Source organism: Chroicocephalus ridibundus, chromosome 6 (genome assembly GCF_963924245.1).
Source record: "Chroicocephalus ridibundus chromosome 6, bChrRid1.1, whole genome shotgun sequence".
Taxonomy (NCBI): domain Eukaryota; kingdom Metazoa; phylum Chordata; class Aves; order Charadriiformes; family Laridae; genus Chroicocephalus; species Chroicocephalus ridibundus.
Genome location: NC_086289.1, coordinates 49505394 through 49527518, shown reverse-complemented (window position 1 = coordinate 49527518; position 22125 = coordinate 49505394). Strand labels below are relative to the sequence as shown.

The following is a 22125-nucleotide window of genomic DNA, read 5'->3' as shown; positions in this document are numbered from 1 at the left end:
TCTTTAAAATTGTGTGTTTAAGTTGTCTATGGTAAAAATTTTACCACATTGGAACAGGAATGACCAAAAGAAGACCAAAGTAAAGAAGAAAACAAGCAATCCGCAGTTTAACGAAACGTTTTATTTTGAGGTAACTTTTTGTGTGGTATTCTGCCGGTTTATGTGTTTTATGCAACCCTTCAAATATTTCGAAGCAAGCTGCATAGCAGTGCCTAACGCAGAAAGCCCTTTTCAAGCAAATTGAAGAGCTTTTACTAGCCTCTCGAATGTAAGTGAATGACACATTTAAATTTCTGGGGCCCGCTGGACAGTGGTGTTCCCCTTCAATTGCTATGTGAAAAATTACTTCCTCACAAGCACATATGTGAAGGTAACTTGTTATCTTGAATTTACTTTATATAGCATGTCAGGAGTTCTGAGAGAACTTCGTCTATCCTGTGGAATTCTATTGAGCTAAAAAAAACCCCCAACTTATTTCTTTAATAAAACAATGTAGTGATTATACTCAATAAAGGCTAATGTTATTACTTTATTTAAAAAAGCACTTAACTTTTCTGTTATTTAGGATTTGATTTCAATTCTACAATTACATGTGCCTCAAATGTATAATTTGCTGTGTTCGTATAGATCCTGGTCCTGCTGTGGGGCTTAAGTGAGAAATTGTTCCATGCTTTTGTATAGAGTATCGACACATGGCGTGTGTTTCAGTTGACCTGCTCTAGATACTGAGTGTAATTTCTTAGGAAGTAAGATACTAGGATAAAAATGTTATCCAAACCACTCTGATAACTTCATGACTTATGATTTATTGGGGTTAAACTGAGAATGCAAGCAGTCAAGAAATGAGGACAATTAAAATAAGAGGTTATAATTGTAGTATAAGTAGGGCAAGAAGAGTAGACTTATTTGTTCTTTCCTTAAACATCTCAGAATTAACTTTTTAATGCTTTCTTGGGGCTCATACTGAAACTAAAGAAATTCTTGCCAGTTTCATGTCATACTTCTTGGGTTTTTTTCTAATAGTTCTATACTATAATTCCCTTAGATATCAGATAGCCCTCCTCAGGCTCCACCACGAACCCTTCTTGACCCATTTTTCACCTGCTTTCTGTCAAAGGGCAGTTTGTTTGGTGAACTGAACTTTTCTAAAAGGAACAATAACTGTTTACCAATGTTAAAGAGGCAGGTTTTTCTTTGGTTTTTTGCCATCCATAATACAACAGGAAAAAGTGTGTTAATAGGAGGAATTTACTTCCAGGTAACCAGGTCCAGCAGTTACACCAAAAAGTCCCAGTTTCAGGTGGAAGAAGAAGATATTGAGAAACTAGAAGTCAGGTAAGTTATGTAGATTAGAAAGCGATTTATTTTATCATTAATAAATCATAATATTTTATCATCAAGACAATAAAAAAAGGTTTTCTTTTAGTGTAACTCCAGAGAGTTACTGATCAGACTTGTAGAAAAGATTATTCTAACATACAACATTACTCAAATTTTTAGTGTGCTTCCTACTGAAGATGTGATGTTTTTAAGTAAGTAGTGGTAGAGTGTATCTAGCAGCCTAAACCTGTTTCTGGTGCCCTGTGAGTAAAGAGACGTGAGGACCTCCTATCAATATATGTTAGTCTAGGCAGAATATTGATAATAAAACTTGTATGGAAGGATAACAGCATACCTGATGCTGGTCTGTGATTTTAAATGTAGTTGGCTGTTTTAATAAAAACCAAGGGAGAAGCCTCTTTTATGAGATTCTTACAATTTCTTGTTGCTTCTTAGAGGAACATTTGTGCTGCATCTTTTCCTTGCAAATGCAAAGAATACTTACAAATATATTCCCCTTTTCTGCTCCTTTATCCTTAAAGCAGGGCTGCCTGTATTTGTGGTGATAAGTTAGGACAGCTAAGAGCCCCTGTACTCAGTTTCATTTCTTTATTGTACTCATGCGCATACATGCATCAAATCTGCTGAATGACAGAAAGTCTTGAAGGCTAGCATATGTTTCCTGACAGGCATCAGAAGAATTTAGTGGTTACTTTTAATAGCCAATATAGAACTAACTTGGTATGTGCTTTTTTAACTTTTAGTCTTATGATTATCCTATAGAATTGTATATTTCATTATAGATGCAAATATATTTAGAAAAACAGTCATGCCCCAACAAATCTAGTATTAATTTTTTTTGTTCTTCTTAACAACTGCTGTCTGTCAGAAATGTCAGAGAGGTAAGAAGTAATAGAAAAAACCCAAGGTGCATGTCTGGAGTCTGTGATTCCTTTTGAGGTTGTAAGCATACGAGCTGCTGTTTGGAAAACAAGCGCATGTGTTGGTGTGGCATTGCAGTGTGCCAAATTTTAGCAATTAGATAGGGATACGTAACTATATTGGTTAAAAAGTTCACTTGAATTACCTGAGAAGAACTGTGCACAGTTTTGGGGGTGGAGACTGCTCAGAATACATATATGTTGCCAATATCACTTTTATTTACTGATGCAAGGACTGCGAGTCTAACTCTCACTGTTTGTTTCTTTCTCTGTTTTTTATGGCTTAATAAGCCACTCGTTTGATTCGTCTTGATTTAATTAGAATGGAGTGATATTTCTAACATTTCCTGCCTGTATGCATGTGGATTAGTGCCGTAAGGCAGTTACTGTTAACTTGAAGATTTTTATTTCTCTGTGGGAGAAAAAAATTAAGCGGTGTTCTTATTTTCAGGGTTGACCTATGGAATAACGGAAATCTGGTACAAGACATCTTTCTAGGAGAAATTAAAGTTCCCGTGAAGGTGTTAAGAAATGATTCCTTTCAAGCATGGTGAGAAATGGTGGCTCGGAAGTGAATTTGTTTCTGTCTTGCAGATCTTCCTTTGCAAAGGATGTATTTTCTTTTAACTATTCATTAAAATATGTCTTCCTGTTCTAGTCTAGGTAAAGCATCTTTCTAGAGAGTTTCCCTGCCCAATGAATTACCTTTGCCAGAGGGTACATATAGCCCTTCTCCTCCCCAATCTGCCCTCTCCCACAGAATAGTTCATGTGTTTGAGGGGAGGGTGTGGAGGGTGAAGAAAGGGAAGACTGAGTGTAACTATCTTTTGGTCAGCTTGTTGGGTTTTAGTGATCTCTTTATGCTTTTCAGCCTATCCAGCAAACCTGGAACTTCTCAGAATTGCATCACTTGTAATTTAAAAATAATCATTAAGTATCATGCTTTTTTTTTTTTTTTTTAAATTCCTTGGGGAGGTGCAGAAAGTATCTTCTGGAACCAATCCAATGTCATTTCAGGGGAGCGGGCATAGAAGTTTAAAAGCTGGAAGTGTAAGATATGAAGGGAATTCAAGAAAGACTGATCTCTGCTTATAACATAGCAGCAACCTCCCTTCTGAAGTTCTTGCAAGCAGGAGCCAAATACTTAGTGGCAGGAAGTGATGAGTACAACAGATTTGAATGCCTCAAAGTGTGTGGAATATTCTGCTTTTAGGGCACCTTTCAGTGCAGAAAAAAGAGTGCAGGTAGCCCTTGTATGTCCACGTAGAGAACACATAGGAAGGAAGCGGGTAAATTGGAACTAAATGGAGCACAGCAACCATTATGGCTCTGCTCTACCTACCCACCTCAGGCTCCAAGTGTCTTGGACGTATCCAAGTGGAACTCTGATTCTCAGTCTTAGTGTTTGAATGTGATCCTGAACGTAATAAATGCTTGTGTCAGTATTTTCTATTTTTTTACATGGTATATTGCAGACACAGGCGTGTTCTGCCAGTGGTCTAAACTGATCAAAAGCTGTATGACCGTATTAACATAATGACATGCCTCTTAACAGCCTGCTGACAGAAAGGTTATATTAGTGTAGACTCAGTAGCAGTGTATTGTTTGTATCGCATTTTGAATTGACCTGACTCACGTCCAGTTCACTTGAAGCATCAATACAGAGATTAGTGTCTGCTAATATACTTTGTAGGCATACCTTGTGTTAATCATCCTCATATCCAACTATGATCTGCTTATCAGAACCAGTTCTGTGATTAAAAATATCTAATTTTTTTATACTATTACTAATTTACATAAAATGTTTTGAATAAAGCTGAAGTACAGCAGATAAGAGTATCACTGGTACAAAATATTGGGAAAATAAGCTTAAGAGTCATGCCTTCAAGCAAAGGTTGTCCTTGTAAATCAGTTAGCATGCCTTCACGTGCAGTGCATCTGACTATTAAAAAAATGTCCGATCTCCTGATTGTAGAAGTACAAATATGAATGACATGATTTCAGTTTGTTGGGCTGAATGTTGAAACTGTGCTGTGATGCTACTTAAAAGCTGTTAAAATTTTTGTAGGGCTGCACCTCCTGTTGGAATACAGTTGAACTACAACAAAAGCCAATGAAGAATTACTTAATACGTTTTGTATTGAGAGTAGTAAAAGCACATGTTTTTTTTCCTTTAATCTTACTTGTTTCTCAGGAATGCAGCCTGTTAATATTATGTATTTTTACTGGTTTCAGACTAAGACCATTTAAATTCTTGACAGTAGCTGTTCCATCTGCAATGCTCAGCACTCTAAATATAACCTAGATGTAAAATGAGAAGGTCCAACATAATTTCTAACTATTCCTGCTATCCCAGTTGAGCTATAAGAGGTATATCCTATTTCACTGTTCAGAAAGATACGAGAAAATATATGTTTCATTATGTGCTATAGTTGCATCAAATGCTGCTCCTTTTTTTTTCTTTTATGTCTCAGCTATTTTGTGAATTTTATTGCCAGTTTTCAGGTCCAGTTTACATATACTGAAATAATTAAATGTGATACTTTGCTTTATTGTAGAGTTAGTCAAATTAATGAAATGTGAATCTGATGTTTTAGAATTACCCTGTTGCTTTCAGGTACTTACTTCAACCAAGAGAAAATGGAAACAAGTCTTCTAAAACTGATGATTTGGGATCACTTAGATTAAATATCTGTTATACTGAAGACTGTGTACTTCCATCCGAATACTACGCTTCTCTAAGAAATTTGCTGCTAAAATCACCAGATGTTCAGGTATTTTTGTTGAAAACTTCTTTTAAAATGAAAATTTAAAATTAATTATGCAATCCTGTATGAGACAATGTGAATTATGCCCATCTAGAGGATTTTCTTGTTCCTTTGCGTTGATTACTTCTGTTATAACCAGATGAGCAGCTTGTAGAGCATTTACTTCTGCTCCAAACTACCAAGATTTTCTTCTTATTTTAGAAGAACTAGCAGAGATTGTGAAATGACCTGTGCTGTGTGATGGGAAGAGATAAATTACTTTATTCTTGTTGCTTGCTCTTTTCAGCATTGTGTTTTCCCACTGGCTGCTATTGGCCCACTGGATTTCATGTTTTCCAGGGACATTGACCCATTATTGGCACTGAAGGGGTAGATAATCACCTTTACCAAAAACAATCTGCTTCAGAATTGATTTCTAACTCCACTTCTGAATTGCTTCTGTCTTCCCTAGTGTGTTAATAAGTATGACTGGATTTCTCACGTGGACGTGGTGACAAAGAGGGAAGTGTGGCAGATGGTTAGCATAACATTGAGACAGGAATCAAATTACAGTAACTAGGCTTTATACTCCTAGGTCTCTTACGGCTTTTCTTCACTTCAGTGGTGGTGAAGTGGGGCATAGGAGAAAAAGGTAAAGAGGAGGCAGGTTGTGACTAAAACTTTTGCTAGCCCATATTCCAGTACTCCTTCACTGGAATTGAGGAAGAGATGAGTATGTAGCTAGTGGCAGTCAGCAGCTGTCTTTTTTACTTAAATGCAATAACTTGATTGGTTTTTGTATTGGAACTCCCACCTGTAGAATGGTGACAGACACTTCAGAAGTGTGAGAACTGTATTTTAATGTGCTCTGATGATAGTTTTAAAAGTCCTATAAAGATATATGACATTATAGTAAAGCAATTGCTTACTCCCTCTTGCTTGTATTTGTGACAAAGCCATATTCTAACCCTTTAGGGAGAATGAGAAGGGTGAGTAAATGCTGAATTTCATTCTTAAATGTCAAGTATAGAGTAGATAATACCAATTTTCAATTAAGTATTTCTGTAGAATGGGAACTTAATTTCTGTGTGATATAGCACATGTTGAAACTTTCTGTTAAGAAGCTGTGTCTGTAGTCTTGTTAGATTTGATCTGTGCTTTGACAAACACGTGAAGAACATTAAACTACTTCGCTCATGATTTCACATTCTGCTTTCTCACAGCCGATTTCTGCATCTGCTGGCTACATACTGAGCGAAGTTTGTCGAGACAAGTATGATGCTGTTCTGCCTCTTGTACGGTTATTGCTACACCACCATAAGCTAGTTCCGTTTGTTGCTGCTGTGGCAGAACTAGATCTGAAGGACACGCAGTATGTATTTCATGTTTAGTGCTGTCATGCTTTTTTAAATTATTCTTAGAGTTTCAAAGGGCTTTGTGATACAACATTGATAAGTAAGCATGTTAAATTTATTTCTCTCATTATGTAAAACTGACTAGATAGATTCATCTTTTAATGCTAGTTTGTAAAAACGTCCATTAAAATCACATTCAAGGTGGCAGTCAGAGTTAACGATTGATTTGGTAAAATTTTCTTAGAGCTGGTATACAGCTAAACATAAACTAGAAGCCTAGAGTTGTGTCTAAAAGCACATAGTTTTTATTTCAAAATGTCATAATTGGCCACTCTTCAAATTTTACTGGTGATTAAATTGGTTACATAACACTTCTAAAATTGCTGAGAATCTTATCCTGTTTCCTTTAGTATGTGACTTAAATGAGGGTTATGCTTTTTCTGCAAAGATGCCTTGTGAGTACGTACGTGTCCTCCTGCATGCCTTGAAAGTAGCAAGCACAGGAGTCTTCCCAAGTAGCACTGTGTGTATGGCCTGTGAATTTGCAGCTCTGTGGTTAGGAGAGAAATGAAGTAGACCTGAGTAGTGGCCACTGAGGTGCCGAGTCACATCCTGTGGAGATGTGGAAGGGATTTTGTCACCACAGGATGGTTCATTTCAAAGCTGACTTACTCCAGATGTAAATAAGGTGAGACAGTTTAGCTGTGTAGAAAGAGGTGACTCATGGAAAATAAGTTTCTGAACTGCGTTTTTGTACGCACATTTCTTTCCGTTATAATTGAACTGTAACAAAGAAAGATTAAACTAAATCTCTCAGATTAGAAAGATTTACTTTGCATAGCTGGCTCTCAGTTGTCTTCAACAGCTATAATGAATAAAAAGCCTAACCCTAGATTAAATAAGTTTTGGTTAAAGTGTCTATCAGTGTAGTGTAGCAGTATGCTATTTATTGTAGCTCTAAGGGGTTTTTTCCACCAGGACTACTGGAAAAAGAATTGTATATCCACGAGGTACAAGTCGTCTTTATTTTGGAACTTTCTCCAATTGTTCTTTCTCACATTCAGCACTGGATTATAGATTCACTGTCTAAAATTTCTTAGGCTTTTCCTTATGGTTTTATTTATGTTCCTGGTTTTGGTAATAGCTGTAATAATATTCTTGTTTATTCTCTTTCTGTTCCTGAGTGCCGTTGTGAGCTAGGTATCTAGGTTTGGGAATTCCTGACTGAAGTATACCAAAAAATGTTTTCAAAAAATTAATTATTTAATAGCAAGATAAAGTATTAATTGGATTTTGTAACTGAGCTTCTTATTTTTTCCCTATTCAAATAATATCAATTATTTTCTTACAGAGAAGCAAACACAATCTTCAGAGGCAACTCATTAGCAACTCGGTGTGTAGATGAAATGATGAAAATAGTGGGGAAGCACTACCTAAAGGTTACTTTGAAACCTGTTATTGATGAGGTAGGTTACCCTACTGAAACTGTTCTCAGGATTCTTAGCCCCCTGGAGTATCCTATCTCTTTGATATACATTCTTCTTACAGCTCCCTGTGTGGTAGTAATTGCTCAGGTGGGGGAATTGTAGAGGAAGGTTAAATTGAGCAATAATTGGTTTGGTGGGAGGAGCTGCTTTTTGTTAATTGTGTTCCAGATGCTTGAAATTAAACAGTCAGTGACAGTCGCTCCAGCATTTCAGAATTTACCCACATGATGCTTTATGTGATTGATCCATGTAAAAAGGCACACACAAAATTGAGGATGATTATTGTATGCTGTTATGGATAGTTAGAATCTGCTGATTCCGGAATAAAGTTGTATTTTCTTATCCCTGTTCATGAAAACAGTAAAGGAAAAAAGTCCAACCGAAAATAGAATGGGGGCGGGGGGGGATTAAACAGAGGATTACAGTCTTCCTTGACAATTTTTTGGAGCTTTACCCCTAAATCTAGGGCAGAATCTGGTTTTGAATAGGTGCATTTCCATACTTTCTGTCTGAAAAATTAAACTCCAATAGTTTTCTTTGTTTCTTTCAGATCTGTGAGTCTCCTAAACCCTGTGAAATAGATCCCATCAAATTAAAAGAAGGGGATAATGTAGAAATTAATATGGTGAGTTTCCTAATGTGTTTTTCCTAATTTAAACTTTCTCAAAATCTGATAGAAAAACATTTTAAAAAGCAGCTCTGTGTAATGGAAAATGAGTAATTTATTAAGCAGTAGAATCTGCTGATTCCGGAATAAAGTTGTATTTTCTTATCCCTGTTCATGAAAACAGTAAAGGAAAAAAGTCCAACCGAAAATGGAATGGGGGGGGGGGGGGAATTAAACAGAGGATTACAGTCTTCCTTGACAACTTTTTGGATGTTGTACTGTAATTCCTGGTGTTCTGTGCTCAGTATCTAGATGATGAAGCACTTACTTAGGACTGCTTTAACACGTTTCATTAAAGTTTTGCTTGAGGCTTGCCTGTCACCAAAGGATGACATTTAAGGCAATAGTTGCTGCAACAAACTAACTGAACATTCACTAGGTATCCAGGGGAAGTGATCCTTGTTTGTAATGTGGTGTCAAATTACAAAACCATATTTCGTTATAGTTGTATATTGCCAGACAGTGCTTATATGCTTTCTTGTAAGTGAATAACATCAAACTTATCTTTTAACACTAGTAATCCCATATAGCTATTATGAGGATTTTTAAATATGCGCTGTACTAAAATACATAATCAAATAGTCGGGCAGTGTTTTGAAAAAAGGAACTGTACTGTTATGTTTGTGTTCGGGGAAAAAACATACAAATGCAAAGGTTAATGGTCTGAAAAAATACCTTTTTTCATAATTGCAGGAAAATCTACGCTATTATGTAGACAAAGTATTCCGTGAAATTGTGCGGTCAAGTATAAGTTGCCCTACCCTAATGTGTGATGTTTTTTATTCTTTGAGGCATCTGGCTGCCAAAAGATTTCCAAGTAAGTGTTCTCTAAAAACTTTTGAAAATGGTGTTCAGAGAGAAATACTTAACTTCTGCAGTTACCTTATGGGGATTGTTAAAATTCTTGCCTTGTCCAAAGCTGTGCCCTGAACTTCTTGCCTTGACACTCAGGCATTTGTTTTTCTGTCAATTTGTAACTTATAGTGAAGTCTTGTGGTCAATCAGCAAGAACTTTGTATTTTTTGATAGAAAAATGTAGCAGGTCAGAAACACTGCAAGACAGTAGCAAATAAGAAGTTACCAACAAAAGTATGAGATAATAGAAGAAAAGCGCAAGTAATACAGAAAGTGATTTAATTGAAAGATATGTAAAATCTGCTGATCTTAATGACATGAACTGCAGCTGTGTCAACTGAGTAGCACATTCATAACTTATATGAAGTTAGCTTTACTACTACCGTAGCTTTACTACTTAGGGGTACTTTTGAGGAGGGTGGATGATGTAAAATATTTAATGCATTTGTAATGCGACCAGTATTAGGACAGTTTTATTCGTTCTGAATAGTTTTAATATCGGAATAATGTGATGGGTCTGAAATACTCTTATGCTTCAGTCAATTAAAATCGGAAGTGTCATATAATAAGCCACAAATGTAGAACATAGTTCTCATAATCTGGAGCCTTTCTCTGATTTACGTTTATCATTGGAACTGATACCGTAAATTCCTCTAGTTAAGACGGTCTTTTCAGAATAGCTAACTTCCCAGACAGATCAGATTGAAGCGGTTGTTAGAGTAACAATGTGATCCCGCTATATTTCCCAGTATAAAGGTGTAAATATACCCAAAATAGTAAATGAGAAAGTCCTCCTTTACATCATCAAAATTATATGGCACCATGGTTTTATGATGCAACTCAGAATTGGAGTTAAAGTTGTTCATGTGTGTGGGCTGCATTTGTTGTGCAGCATTAATGTGTTTGAGTTGCTCAGTGATTAGCTTTACAGGGGAATAAGCCCGATAGCCCTAGAGTTTAAAGGCAACTGCTACAGTATTTTCTCTTTCAGTTCAAGGTGCATACAGCTGTACTGAATCAACACTGTGTATGTAAATGCTTGCAATAATCTCATCGTTCCTAGTAGTGGAGCTGATGAGCCACTTCTATGAGAACAGAACTTTTCAGAGAAATAAACGCTCCGTTTTAAGCAGAACGTTTCTTACCATGATCACCTTTCTCATTTCATGCACTTCATTGATTTTTCTATTCTGTTTTAAAATATAAATGTGTCCTCTGATGTTATCTTCTGAACAACTTTTATGTTGACTGTCTTCATTATTTCCTATTAAGTTTAGTGCATGTTACATTTCATGGTTTTTCTCTGCAGATGACCCTCATGTACAGTATTCTGCAGTGAGCAGCTTTGTGTTTCTTCGTTTCTTTGCTGTAGCCGTAGTCTCACCTCATACTTTTCATTTACGACCTCACCATCCAGTAAGTTTTGTGAAGATTTGTTCTGTTTTATTCGTAACTGTCAGATCTGTTTATCTGGGAAGGCATAAATTACTTTTGGTGGGTCTGTAAGTGGGACGTAAGGTTACTAAATGTCTCCAGGTTGAGTTTTCGATTTTATACCTCACTGAAGAAACTAAGACATTTGCAGTTCTTTAAGCATCAGATTTCACAGTCTTTATGAGGCATTGTCAAGTGATGTAGAAGAGCTATTGATATTAAAGAAGCTGAAGCTGTGTCTTCTTTGGGAATGCACTGCTTTACTTTGAATAGCAGCATCATTGAGGGTTCTTGAACGCATATGTCTAAACTGCATTGGTTCCCTCCACATGGAAGTTAAATATCCAGGTGCCACTTTTACTTTTAAAAAATATTTCTATTTGTGTCTTAAACAGAGGTTGTAGAGTTACCCAATAATTGGTCTGTGTATTTATTCTGGACTTGACTAGCTTCATTGGGTTGCCAGATCTGCCATTTTTAGTTTTCAAATTGTCAAGTAGATGTTCAGTTTGGAGAAGAGAAGGCTCTGGGGAGATCTTATAGAGGCCTTTCACTACCTAAAGGGGGCCTACAAGAAAGCTGGAGAGGGACTTTTTACAAGGGCGTGTAGTGATAGGATGGGGTAATGGCATTAAAAGAGGGTAGATTTAGACTAGATATAAGGAAGAAATTCTTCACTATGAGGTTGGTGAGGCACTGGCACAGGTTGCCCAGAGAAGCTGTGGATGCCCCATCCCTGGAGGTGTTCAAGGCCAGGCTGGATGGGGCTTTGAGCAGCCTGGTCTAGTGGGAGGTGTCCCTGCCCACGGCAGGGGGCTGGAACTAGATGATCTTTAAGGTCCCTTCCAACCAGAACCATTCTGTGATTCTATGATATGCATAAAAAAAAAAAAAAAATTTTCAAAGACAGGAATAGGGAGATAAGGAAAAAAATACTGTATTATTTTCACATAAAATACAGAATACATGTGAAATCTTATGCTGTAGAGGTTGTCTTTATTAGCTTATTTTATCTGCTTATACGTGTTGTGCTTTCAAAAGAAAAAAAATCTCCTTACTCAAATTCATTCCTTTGACGTTATCCAATTTGTTGAGTAAAACGATTACAGGATTTTATCACTTGTGGGTTAAACGTTTTAAAGGGAACAGCAAGGCCCCTTTCTGTGGCTGTGTTTGTAATCCTGTACTAAAATGCAAGCAGTGAGGTAGCAAACAAATTGGGCAAAAGCCTTAAAGACAAAGTGTTTTAGTTCATGTTGTATTATGAAAAGTTCTACCATTTGTTGAGTGACAGTTCGTTATGTTTAGTGTTAAGTTTTGAATAGTTCAGAAGCATTAGATGTGTAGCAACAATTACAGAGTTTGAGCGTTTAAAGATGTTTTATATGTAAAAATATTTTTCTGAGTACTAATCTTAAGTTCTAGTGGTAGTGAATAAAGAATTAAGCACTGGGCAGTAGCTTATAAAATATACATATATTCACAAAGCACAAGTACTAAAAAAGGACAATGCTGCATATGCATTTCTTTTTGGGCAAAGTAGTAAAGGAATGAAGATGTATCAGATGTACTACATTGTGTAATGTAATAATTTTTGTGACATTTTTCATTTAAATCAAGGTTTTACCTGGAACTGAATAAAAAATGTGACTTCTGAATTTTGTTTATTTTAGGATGCACAGACTTCTAGAACATTAACTCTTATATCAAAAGCCATCCAGACTTTGGGGAGCTGGGGAAGTTTGACCAAAAGCAAACTTGTAAGGCTATTAAAATTCTTTTTCATTTCATAGACAATATTCTTTGAAAGTTTATTTATGTCGATATACCTTTTCTTGCAGTCAAGTTTCAAGGAGACATTTATGTGTGAATTTTTCAAAACATTTCAAGAGGAAAAATTTACTGAATCTGTTAAAAAGGTACCTTTCAACTAGATTTTTTTTTTAAATGGTTGATGTATTTGTTCAGTGTTAATTATTAGGAGGTTGTGCTATTATTCATTTTTCTAACAGAAAAAGAAAAATTGTGGTCCATTTCAGAGGTTTAAAAAAAAATCCACACAATCGAGCACACAAGAGTTATATATAACGGACTAAGACAATTTAGTTTAAAAAAAAAAAGTACAATTTTTTTTAAAACAGACTTGATTAGATCTGCTGTCTAGGAACTAATTAAAGAAATCTTGTGTGGGTTATGGGCATGCCATTTTACATTGTTCCAAGTCTCTGCAATGTATTTTCATTTCATCTGTTGCATAAAATAATTATTCAGTTCCAAGAGAAACTGTACATGTATATTTTCAAAATAGCTTTTGATTGTTCTTTGTTTCTGAATAGTACATATTCTCTGTGTATTTTTCCTTAAGTTCCTAGATGATGTTTCCTCTACTGAAAGTAAAGAGCCCAGTGGTCTGAGTGAGCCAGTACATCTAAAAGAAGGGTAAATACATCTTGAATCTAGATCATGCAAAAGAGTATTGACTTTACCGTTTTTCCATTAATGCCAACATCAGATTAATGCTCATTAAAATGTTTGATGTACTGTAGAAATTACGGTATTTGTAATTTGTGGTAATTCTTTGTTAGTTTGCAGAATTAGTTTAAACCAACAGCTGTAAACTTTCATAACTTATCTTTTAAATAATTAAAAAAAAAAATCAGCTTAAAACTTATTAAAAGCCCATCTGCGTTTCTGTTACAATTCAGTAACGTGTGCTTTGTGATGATTTATTCAGGATTGTGAGCTTGTATTTTAAAGGAATGTATTAATTTAATTTAGAATTACTTTGCATGCGGTTTAAGCACAGCCAGCTAAATGTTCTGCCTTAAAGTAGGGGGGAAAATTACCCTGTAATAAATGGTTTTAAAAGCTCTCCGGAAGACTAATGGTTGCATTTTATTGGATTCTGTCTTTACAGAGAAATGTACAAAAGAGCTCAGGGAAGGACTCGGATTGGTAAAAAGAATTTCAAGAAGCGGTGGTTCTGTCTAACAAGTAGAGAATTCACCTACCACAAACAGCAAGGTAAATGATGTTTATTTTTCAATTATTTTTGTTTTCTCAATATTTTATAAGTGTTTGTATCTGATTTGTGCTTTTTAAAATGCATAAATTTTTTTCTTTTACTAAAGTACATATGTCTTAGTTACCTTTGCACTGGTTACAGAATGCTTCTATGATTCATGTACATTTTCTCAATAATAAAAAGGCACATTTTCAGAACTTAACCTACAGTATCAGTGCACTGAGGTTATAAACCAGTTTTCTTAAAAATCGCTTCACTCATCTATTTACAATTTTTCACAGATAAAGAACCAATTTTCACTATTCCAATCAAAAACATCCTTGCAGTGGAGAAACTTGATGAGAGCTCCTTCAACAAGAAAAATGTGAGTCAAAAGATAGTTTATATGTAATTCCTGGTGTGTTCTTTAAATAAAAGATTATAATTAGCTTATAGAGTTACTGAAACCCCGTTACTGAAACCCCATTACTGAACACTTCAGCAAAAAATCTTAGTGGGATCAATAATAAAAATCTGTATGCAGCTTTTCCAAGTACTCTGAACGTGGAACCTAACTTGGAGATTTGGATCTCAGCACCAACTTTTCTGACTGATTTTATGACTTCTGCCCCCTTTTCCAAATTTCTGAAATGAAGGTTAGAACTACTGTGACCTTATTACAAAGCACTTTTCACGTAAGGTATTAGTAATATGTATTATATTATGTTCTACTAGAGATGTAATGTTATCAGACTTCTATTTATTCCGTTTGATGAGAACTTCCTACAGTACCTTCGTCAGCTGAGACAGTTGCCTGTGCTCACAGCCTCATTCTGCACCTCTAACACATCAGTATTTCTGTGTTATTTCCATTAGAAATTCTGAGGCGGTGATAAAAGTGCAACTGTTACTTAGGCTGAGGATGGCTAAAGGAGAGACTTCTAGGAATCTTCTGTTACTCACAGGATATCAAGCAGGAAGTCTGAGGTCACGTTTAAAGAGGCATGAATGCAGAGGGCAGAGAATGCATCACATTCTAATTCTTTAAGAATTCTTTTTTGGATGAGGAAATGGTGGAGGTGGAATACAGGGAGCTGTTTTGTTTGTTGGTTTGTGGGATTTTTTTCTTTGAAATAGGGCTGTGTAGTAAAACGAAAGAGGTGAAGAGTCTTCTTTTCTCCCTTGTCACACTTTCTGTCTTAATTTGGCTTTGTTGAATTGCCTGAGCTTTGAAATCTATTTTGACATATTCAAAGTTACTCTTTTACTGAGCAGGATGATGTTGTGTTCCTTCTACAGATGTTTCAAGTACTACATGGAGAAAAGCCGCTCTATATCCAAGCAAATAACTGTGTAGAAGCTAGTGAGTGGATAGAAGCTCTTTGCCGGGTAACGAGGTGCAACCAGAAGAGGCTCAATTTTTACCATCCTTCTGCTTTTCTGAATGGGAACTGGCTTTGCTGCAAGGCTACAATAGAGAACACAGTGGGCTGTGCTCGTTGCACTGCGTAAGTTGCTTCTCAGCTGAAAATACATATGTGTTGTGGGACAAATAATGTATGAATCACTGTACAACTTGAAAATCTGAAAGCAAGGCTTTAGCAAGTTATGCTACTAAAAACATGCCTTACTAATAAGGCCTGAAGTACTGGATTTTACGAAGTCTATTACTTCGTCAGCTACCATATGAAATGAAGGTAACCAGTTCAGCATGTAAATCAGAAATATCGAATGGTTCACTTCTTTCCACACAGAATAATAAATTTAATAGCTGAAGTTTATTCAGATGCCAAGCTGAATGCAGAAATGTGACACGCCTAGGTCATCTGTATGAAATAATTGGAATACCTTGCTGCAGAGGGCTCAGCCTGGAAGTCTTATCTCTTTCCCTAATGACATTGGCATTTTTTATACAGTCACTTTTTTATTTCAACCTCACATATTTTAAGCAGAGTGTACTAAGAAAATCAACTAAATCTTGGATGTAGATTCTGACAAATGATTTGGATTTTATAGGTATGTTAGGAAAACGAAAAACGTCTTAGAATGCATTAGTGCCTTTCTTTAAGCTGCTGATTTCTGAGAACAAATAAATGCTTTGATCTTTTTGAAAAATAAATTTATCCTTACCTGGATAGATTGCTTAAATTACAGACTAAAGATCTCAGTCAGTTCTACATCATCAGGAAGTCCTACAAGATAACTTTCTGAAAATACGTATAATACTTCTTCCATGTTACTCAGTTCATTCCTATATTGGGTTTCCCAACAGTTCAGAAGATTCCCGTTACTGAATAACTTGGTTGGGTTTGTCTTTCTATTTTTTTCAACTGTTCTGGTTTAGGAGATTGCCCTTCTCTTCTGGTTACCTTTCAAGAATAGAAGATTTTAAATAAGTGTTTAAGTGTCATTTAATGACAATTAACCTTACTTTGATCTTTTTGAAATATTTTTCCTTGACATACTGAATAAATTGTATTGGAAAAAGCAGTTTTTTATATTGCTGTATTCATTGCCCTCAAAACTGTTTATGCCTGTTTCTATAGAGCACTTGCGTTGAACACTAAGTTTTGTGGAGCAATTGTAAAGCCATCTGAGTGACGGACACGTTAAAAGGCTAAGTGTAGTGAAACAGAATCAGTTTTTACTTGCTTTCAAACCTTTCAAGAACAATTCCTATATTGACTACCCGTCTTTTTTCACCTTTTAGAGATGTTCCTGCTGATACTCAAATTGAGATTGATGGAGACAGAGAGGCAGAAAGAATTTACTCACTTTTCACTATCAACATGCCTAAACTACAGAAGTTGGAAGGTACTCAAATAATATTTCAGAAGAATTATACTGATATTATTTAGCTCTAATTCTTTAGGCCCATAACATCAGTTTGATGTCTTAACAATTTACCTGAAAATAATAGAAAGTAGAGAGACAGATTGTATTTTTGTTGTCTTAGTGCTCTGGTATCACACATTCTTCAGTCATTTCTTTACAGTAGACATGAGGCGTGCACATTGTTCTAAATGAATTTGCATATGTGAAGTATCTTTAATAGGCTGAACAGAGAGACTGCAACTCTAGCCAGTTGTTCTTCTGTCTTTGCTCTCCTTTTCCTGACTATGGAGTGAGTTCTGTTGAACATGGTTGAGTTGCAAGAAAGCATTGGTCGTCTGTTAATGTCAACAGGAGAGAGCCAGATACTTGAGATGCTGAACACAACCAGCAGAGAATAATCCACAGAACTGTAAATAAAGCTAGTTGGTGCTATCTCCTGCTTTTGTCTTAACCCACTTTATGTATAAGCTAGAGTAACTTTACACTTCAGAATTTCAGAATCACCATTTACGTGATAGTTAGATCTGTTTGTTAATTGTCAAAATTCTAATCAGGATAATTGTGGTAATTTTTGTAGAGGCTTGCGGAAGTATAGCAGTCTACCAAGGTCCGCGGAAAGAACCAGATGATTATTCAAACTTCACAATTGAAGATTCTGTAGCAACTTTTCATACACTTAAACAGATCATAGATATAGTAGAAAAGCTGAATGAATCGCATGAAAAATACCAAAAGAAGAGATCGTCTAGTGCTAAATATGGTAGTGAGTAAGTATCTTATGTAATTTTGACATACCTAAATATGTATTTTCCTAAAAAAAAATAAAAATCACAGAACAAGACCAGGCTTGTTTAGGTAGAGATAATTAAGCTAAAGGTAGATTTAAACAAAATAAAGAAATTGAGAAAATAAGGTACATAATTTGTGGTAATGCAGGTTTTTACCAGTTGTTAGAAGATCCTCTGGGGTGGGCTTCATCTGTCTTTCTGTTGAGATTCCCATAAGTGGGTGCAATGCCTCTGCTGTTTCCTTGCAAGTTAACATCTGAAGTGGACACAAAATTTATCCCTAACTGTCTGCCTACTTTCTAATTTTTTTTTTTCAAATTCCATAGTTCAGTTAAGAAATAATTAAAATATCAAATTACATAAAACTGTAAAGATTACACTGCATGACTGTATCTTTCATGCAGTGTATTTACTGTTTATAATTCACTTGCCGTGCTCTATGGTAAATCCTGTTTCTGGTGAAGTTAAAAAAATCTTTTCTTTGGAGGACATTGTTGTTCCAAGGCAGATTCTTTCAGTTCTCCTGAATCCTGGCTGATATCTGTGGAATGCCACTGGCAAGTTTTATGATTTCTTCTTTGCGTCAATAAGGCTTGATTCACCAGAAAAAAAGAATGCTCAAACCACGATTTGGTTTGCCTAGTTTAGTATTTGACCCAAGTCGTTTAGAAAAATTTACTTTGATTTAGAAAGTCTCACGTGAGAGTGTGTGAGGTTTTCTGCAAATCACGAAATTTCACAAGTAGTAGTAGAAATTATTAAAAAAAAAAAAATACAGGTTTGCTGAATAAATTAAAATTGTATGATGAGAACTAGAAAGCAGATGTTAACCTTAAAATATTTACATATAATATTTTATTTTTTTCCAGAGAAAATCCAATTGTTGGAAAAGTTTCCTAACCAAAACAAACTGTGGCGCACTTGGATGAAAAAAGAAACTGGAAATGTTCTTGAGTGTTTTGGGGTTTTTGTTTTGTTTTTGTTTTTTTAAATTCATTATGTGCATTTTTACAAAGTATTTAAGAATGAACATAAATGCTTGTTGTGTTGACAATCTATTTAATATTTAATAGAAAAATATCTACTTGGAAATCTGGTCTTAAGGTTTATTCTCATTTTGCTGAAGAACTTGAAGTTCCGAGTTCTTGAAGTAATAGGTGTGAATGAATCTAAATGTTGTTTTGCTATTGTTGTCTTATTAGAAAGAACTTTCGAAACAAATAAGCTTTTTAATGGAAGAAAATCCACACAGCATTTGTTGGTTGGATTACATCTCTCAATACAAACACTGCAAACTTGCATGAGTTTACCATGAGTGCCTGCCCTGCTGATATGGATCTTGAAATAGAAATCCCAAGATACTATGACATGGAAAAGATCTGAAGCTTCATGCTCAATTCATTTGACTTTTTTTCTTGTATTAGGTGTTGTCAGGACTTGATTTCTCTACAGCTGAAGTCTTACAAAAATCTTGCAGTGTGCTGCAGATAATCTGGACAGCAGATACCAGTGTTAGTTATGTTTTTAAATACTAAAGAAGAAATCAGGGAACTTATGTTGTACCTCTTGTTTACATTTGGGGTGAGTAATATATGGAATGACATTAGACCACTATCTATATTTTCTTTAGGATTTTTTAAGGTACATATTTTTTCTTAATCTAAAAAGAAATGCAGGGTAGCAACATTCGTTTTAAATGAAGTTTGCCTACAGATAGTAAAATTTAAATGTGAATAGATTGTGGTTAAGTACTGATCAATTTACATCATCCCATGTATGATTTTATTTCTTTTTTTTTTTATAAAAAGTAATAACTAGGTCCAGCTTACCTTTTGACTACAAATCTAATAAATAATCTCTATTATAATCACTCAAAGCACTTTAGATATCTGGACTATCCCAGATTATTTTTAGATACTTTGTAGTATCTGCTTGTTATGATCAGTTGAATGATCAACATTGTTTTGTCTTTAAGCAATGCTTCAGTGAATATTTTTATATCTTTAGTTATATGGATTTGTATTTGCCACTTAACACAATCTTAAACTGGCGTTCTTGACTTTAGTAAAATTAATTTTTGCTCACTTCATCTGAGAAGTTAGGTTTATGCTGAAAGAACATACATGTATATAACCAGGAAGAAGCAAAGGTATTACTGTGGCAACTTTGCTTCATCAGTATTAAATATAATGGTACTCCTTGAAATATTATTTTTAATAATAACTTTATGTGGTACTTTTATTTTTGGAGCATTTGCTACGGAGTCTTTTGTTGTTGTTTTGTTGGGTGATTTTTGGGGTGTTTTTACAATCATGATTTGGCCAAATTAACTAGGAATGTAACTTACAAATAGAATAGAAATCCACAATGCTTGAAACAGTAAGCTGTTTAAATTACTATACATTTATTATACTGTTGTAGGGAGGCTTTCTGTAATAGAAGCAAGCTGGCAAGACAGGATTGAAATCTTTTGGAATGAATGTTAGAATATGTTGTTAGAATAACTATTTGATTTAATACCAGACATACTGTTTTAGAATATCCAGGATTCAGTACTAGTCTCTGCAACATCGCAATCATTCTATCACCTCAGCTGTTTTTGCCTTTTCCTTTTTTACACATTTGATGTATTCTAAGGGATTTTTATTTGCCAACAATTGAAATGGGGGGGAGGGGAGAATATAGTAATGCCAAGAAATGTCTTTTGCCAAGGTAGAGTCTGATTAATTGCCATTAATAAAAAGCTGCCATTAAACAAAGTTGAATGTGGTCGAGTGTCAAAGTTAGGTTTTGCTATATGTGGATTAACCCTGTGGCAAAGTGTCTGTTCCTTGGAGCCATTTTCTGTTGTTTTAAAAGTCAAATATATGAAAAATTAAATTGTATACTCTTACAACATTTTTTAAAATATGCACTTTTTTTTTGCTTTGGTACTGGAATATCTAGGAAAAAAACAAAGACCATTGAATATTTGTGACCATTAAGATTTGATTTCTCATTTTATAATGTTTTAAAATGCAGTAGACGTTCTAGAATTTAATTAGGTACAAGTAGGATGATTAATAACAAAAGTTGCCTTCATTTTGATTAGTCTAGAAAGATGATGTTATTCAGTAATTAGTTCTGTTAGGATTGTAAATTATCATTAGTTTTAATTTGTATTATGATGATGTATTGTTGAATGTATTTTTATTTAAATTTTATTTTCTTATCAAGACATTAAAATGTTTTGTAACATTGAGAATAACTCACAAATAAATTACAACTTAAGATACACTGTGTGTTTATTGTGAGGCCTGGCTCCTTAAAATGTTAGCATTTATCTGAAGACTGAATTAATAGTTTTACATACAGGAGTTGTGTATAAATAGATAAATATAGTTGGCAAGAAAAAAAAACAACAGAATGAAGTTAGAGGGATCTTGCATGGTCATCTACAGCGTTGTTACATTTTAACTAAGATTGATGGTTGGAGAGAGAGAGAAGTGATTGTTAATCATTTGGCATAACAGCGTGCGTAGAAGCCTTGGTAATTTGACAGTTTTTAAAATGTTTGGAATGACTAGTCTGATGTATTGAAGGATATCCGGCACTATGTTACTAGTGTTATATATGGCTAATATTTTTTCTTGCTTACTGATTTGTCTTTCATTACCTGTCCTGTGTACCATTACCAGCTATATAATTTTTCAGACCTTTTAAAATATATTGCATATGGAAAAATAATCTTCCCTTTTCTCAGTCGTCTTCCTTTATTTAATCTGGGCACTTTTTTGCCACCATCTCTCCCCTCCTATGCTTATGGGCATTTTTATGAGATAATTTTGTACACGTGTGTTTTAATGTCTTGAGATGTTTTGTTTCCTTGTACAGAGAGCTGACCTGTTCTTTATTGCTGGTATGGAGGCTGCTATTAGGAGTTACAGTGCAAACCTTCCAGTCATTTTGGAATTAATTTTGATTAATTCTGAGGTAAGCTGTAGTAAGGCCCAGTCTCAGTGGTTACTACATTCACTTGCAGAGATCAGAAAGCAGAGGAAGTTAAAGATTAAATTGGAAGTACAGGATGAAATTTTTTTCTGTGGACATTAAAAAAAATCTGTGGTTATTAAAGCAGAGTGATCTGTTCTTTTCACTGCTAATATGCTGCCTTCTCTATCAGCTCCATTAAGCTGAGTTTTCTTTACACCATAACATGAGAAGGGTATTCCCATTTAAGATCTGTGGCTTCTGAGCTGATTGTCCTTTCAGGTTGTGGGCCAGGCTAGCAATTATAGGTGCATAAGGCCTCTGTAGCTAGAAAGTTCTTCCTAGGACTCTGGATTCCTTGAAAATCAATGTGCTAGTTTCTCACACAGTTCTATACATCTTTGTCCCCCTCCATACATGCAAGTGACTATAGTGAGAAAATGCATACTTACAGCCTATACGTAGGTGAGCATATGTATTTATCTTCATATAGTCTCCCTATAGACTATGTACGGTGAACAGAATTAATAATATCTAGAAAATTAAGTGTTTAAAATACATTATCTTTAATTCCTGCTCGTTTGTATGTATTTTAATATACAAAGTTTGCAACATCAACTCACATGTGATAAGGACTGATTCAGTATTGCATTTAAAAGAGCATGCATATGGAATAAAAATTAGCCCAATAAGCAACAGCTCCCAGTAACAAAAAGAACAACT

The 22125-nt window shown here is 35.0% G+C and overlaps 1 protein-coding gene across 1 annotated transcript in view; it reads left to right on the top strand.

Annotated features, from left to right (window-relative positions):
* The window catches only part of RASA2 (RAS p21 protein activator 2), a 49113-nt gene extending 27967 nt beyond the window's left edge, over window positions 1–21146 (top strand). Inside the window, exons 7-24 of the mRNA XM_063338681.1 lie at window positions 58–130; window positions 1259–1335; window positions 2713–2811; window positions 4879–5035; window positions 6232–6380; window positions 7715–7829; window positions 8401–8475; window positions 9211–9334; window positions 10682–10788; window positions 12480–12566; window positions 12648–12725; window positions 13172–13245; window positions 13724–13830; window positions 14113–14195; window positions 15110–15318; window positions 16521–16624; window positions 17223–17412; window positions 18303–21146. Coding sequence (XP_063194751.1) covers window positions 58–130; window positions 1259–1335; window positions 2713–2811; window positions 4879–5035; window positions 6232–6380; window positions 7715–7829; window positions 8401–8475; window positions 9211–9334; window positions 10682–10788; window positions 12480–12566; window positions 12648–12725; window positions 13172–13245; window positions 13724–13830; window positions 14113–14195; window positions 15110–15318; window positions 16521–16624; window positions 17223–17412; window positions 18303–18333 — 1939 coding nt within the window. The 3' untranslated portion in view covers window positions 18334–21146. The remainder of the gene's footprint in view (window positions 1–57; window positions 131–1258; window positions 1336–2712; window positions 2812–4878; window positions 5036–6231; window positions 6381–7714; window positions 7830–8400; window positions 8476–9210; window positions 9335–10681; window positions 10789–12479; window positions 12567–12647; window positions 12726–13171; window positions 13246–13723; window positions 13831–14112; window positions 14196–15109; window positions 15319–16520; window positions 16625–17222; window positions 17413–18302) is intronic.
* The last annotated feature ends 979 nt before the right edge of the window (window positions 21147–22125 follow it).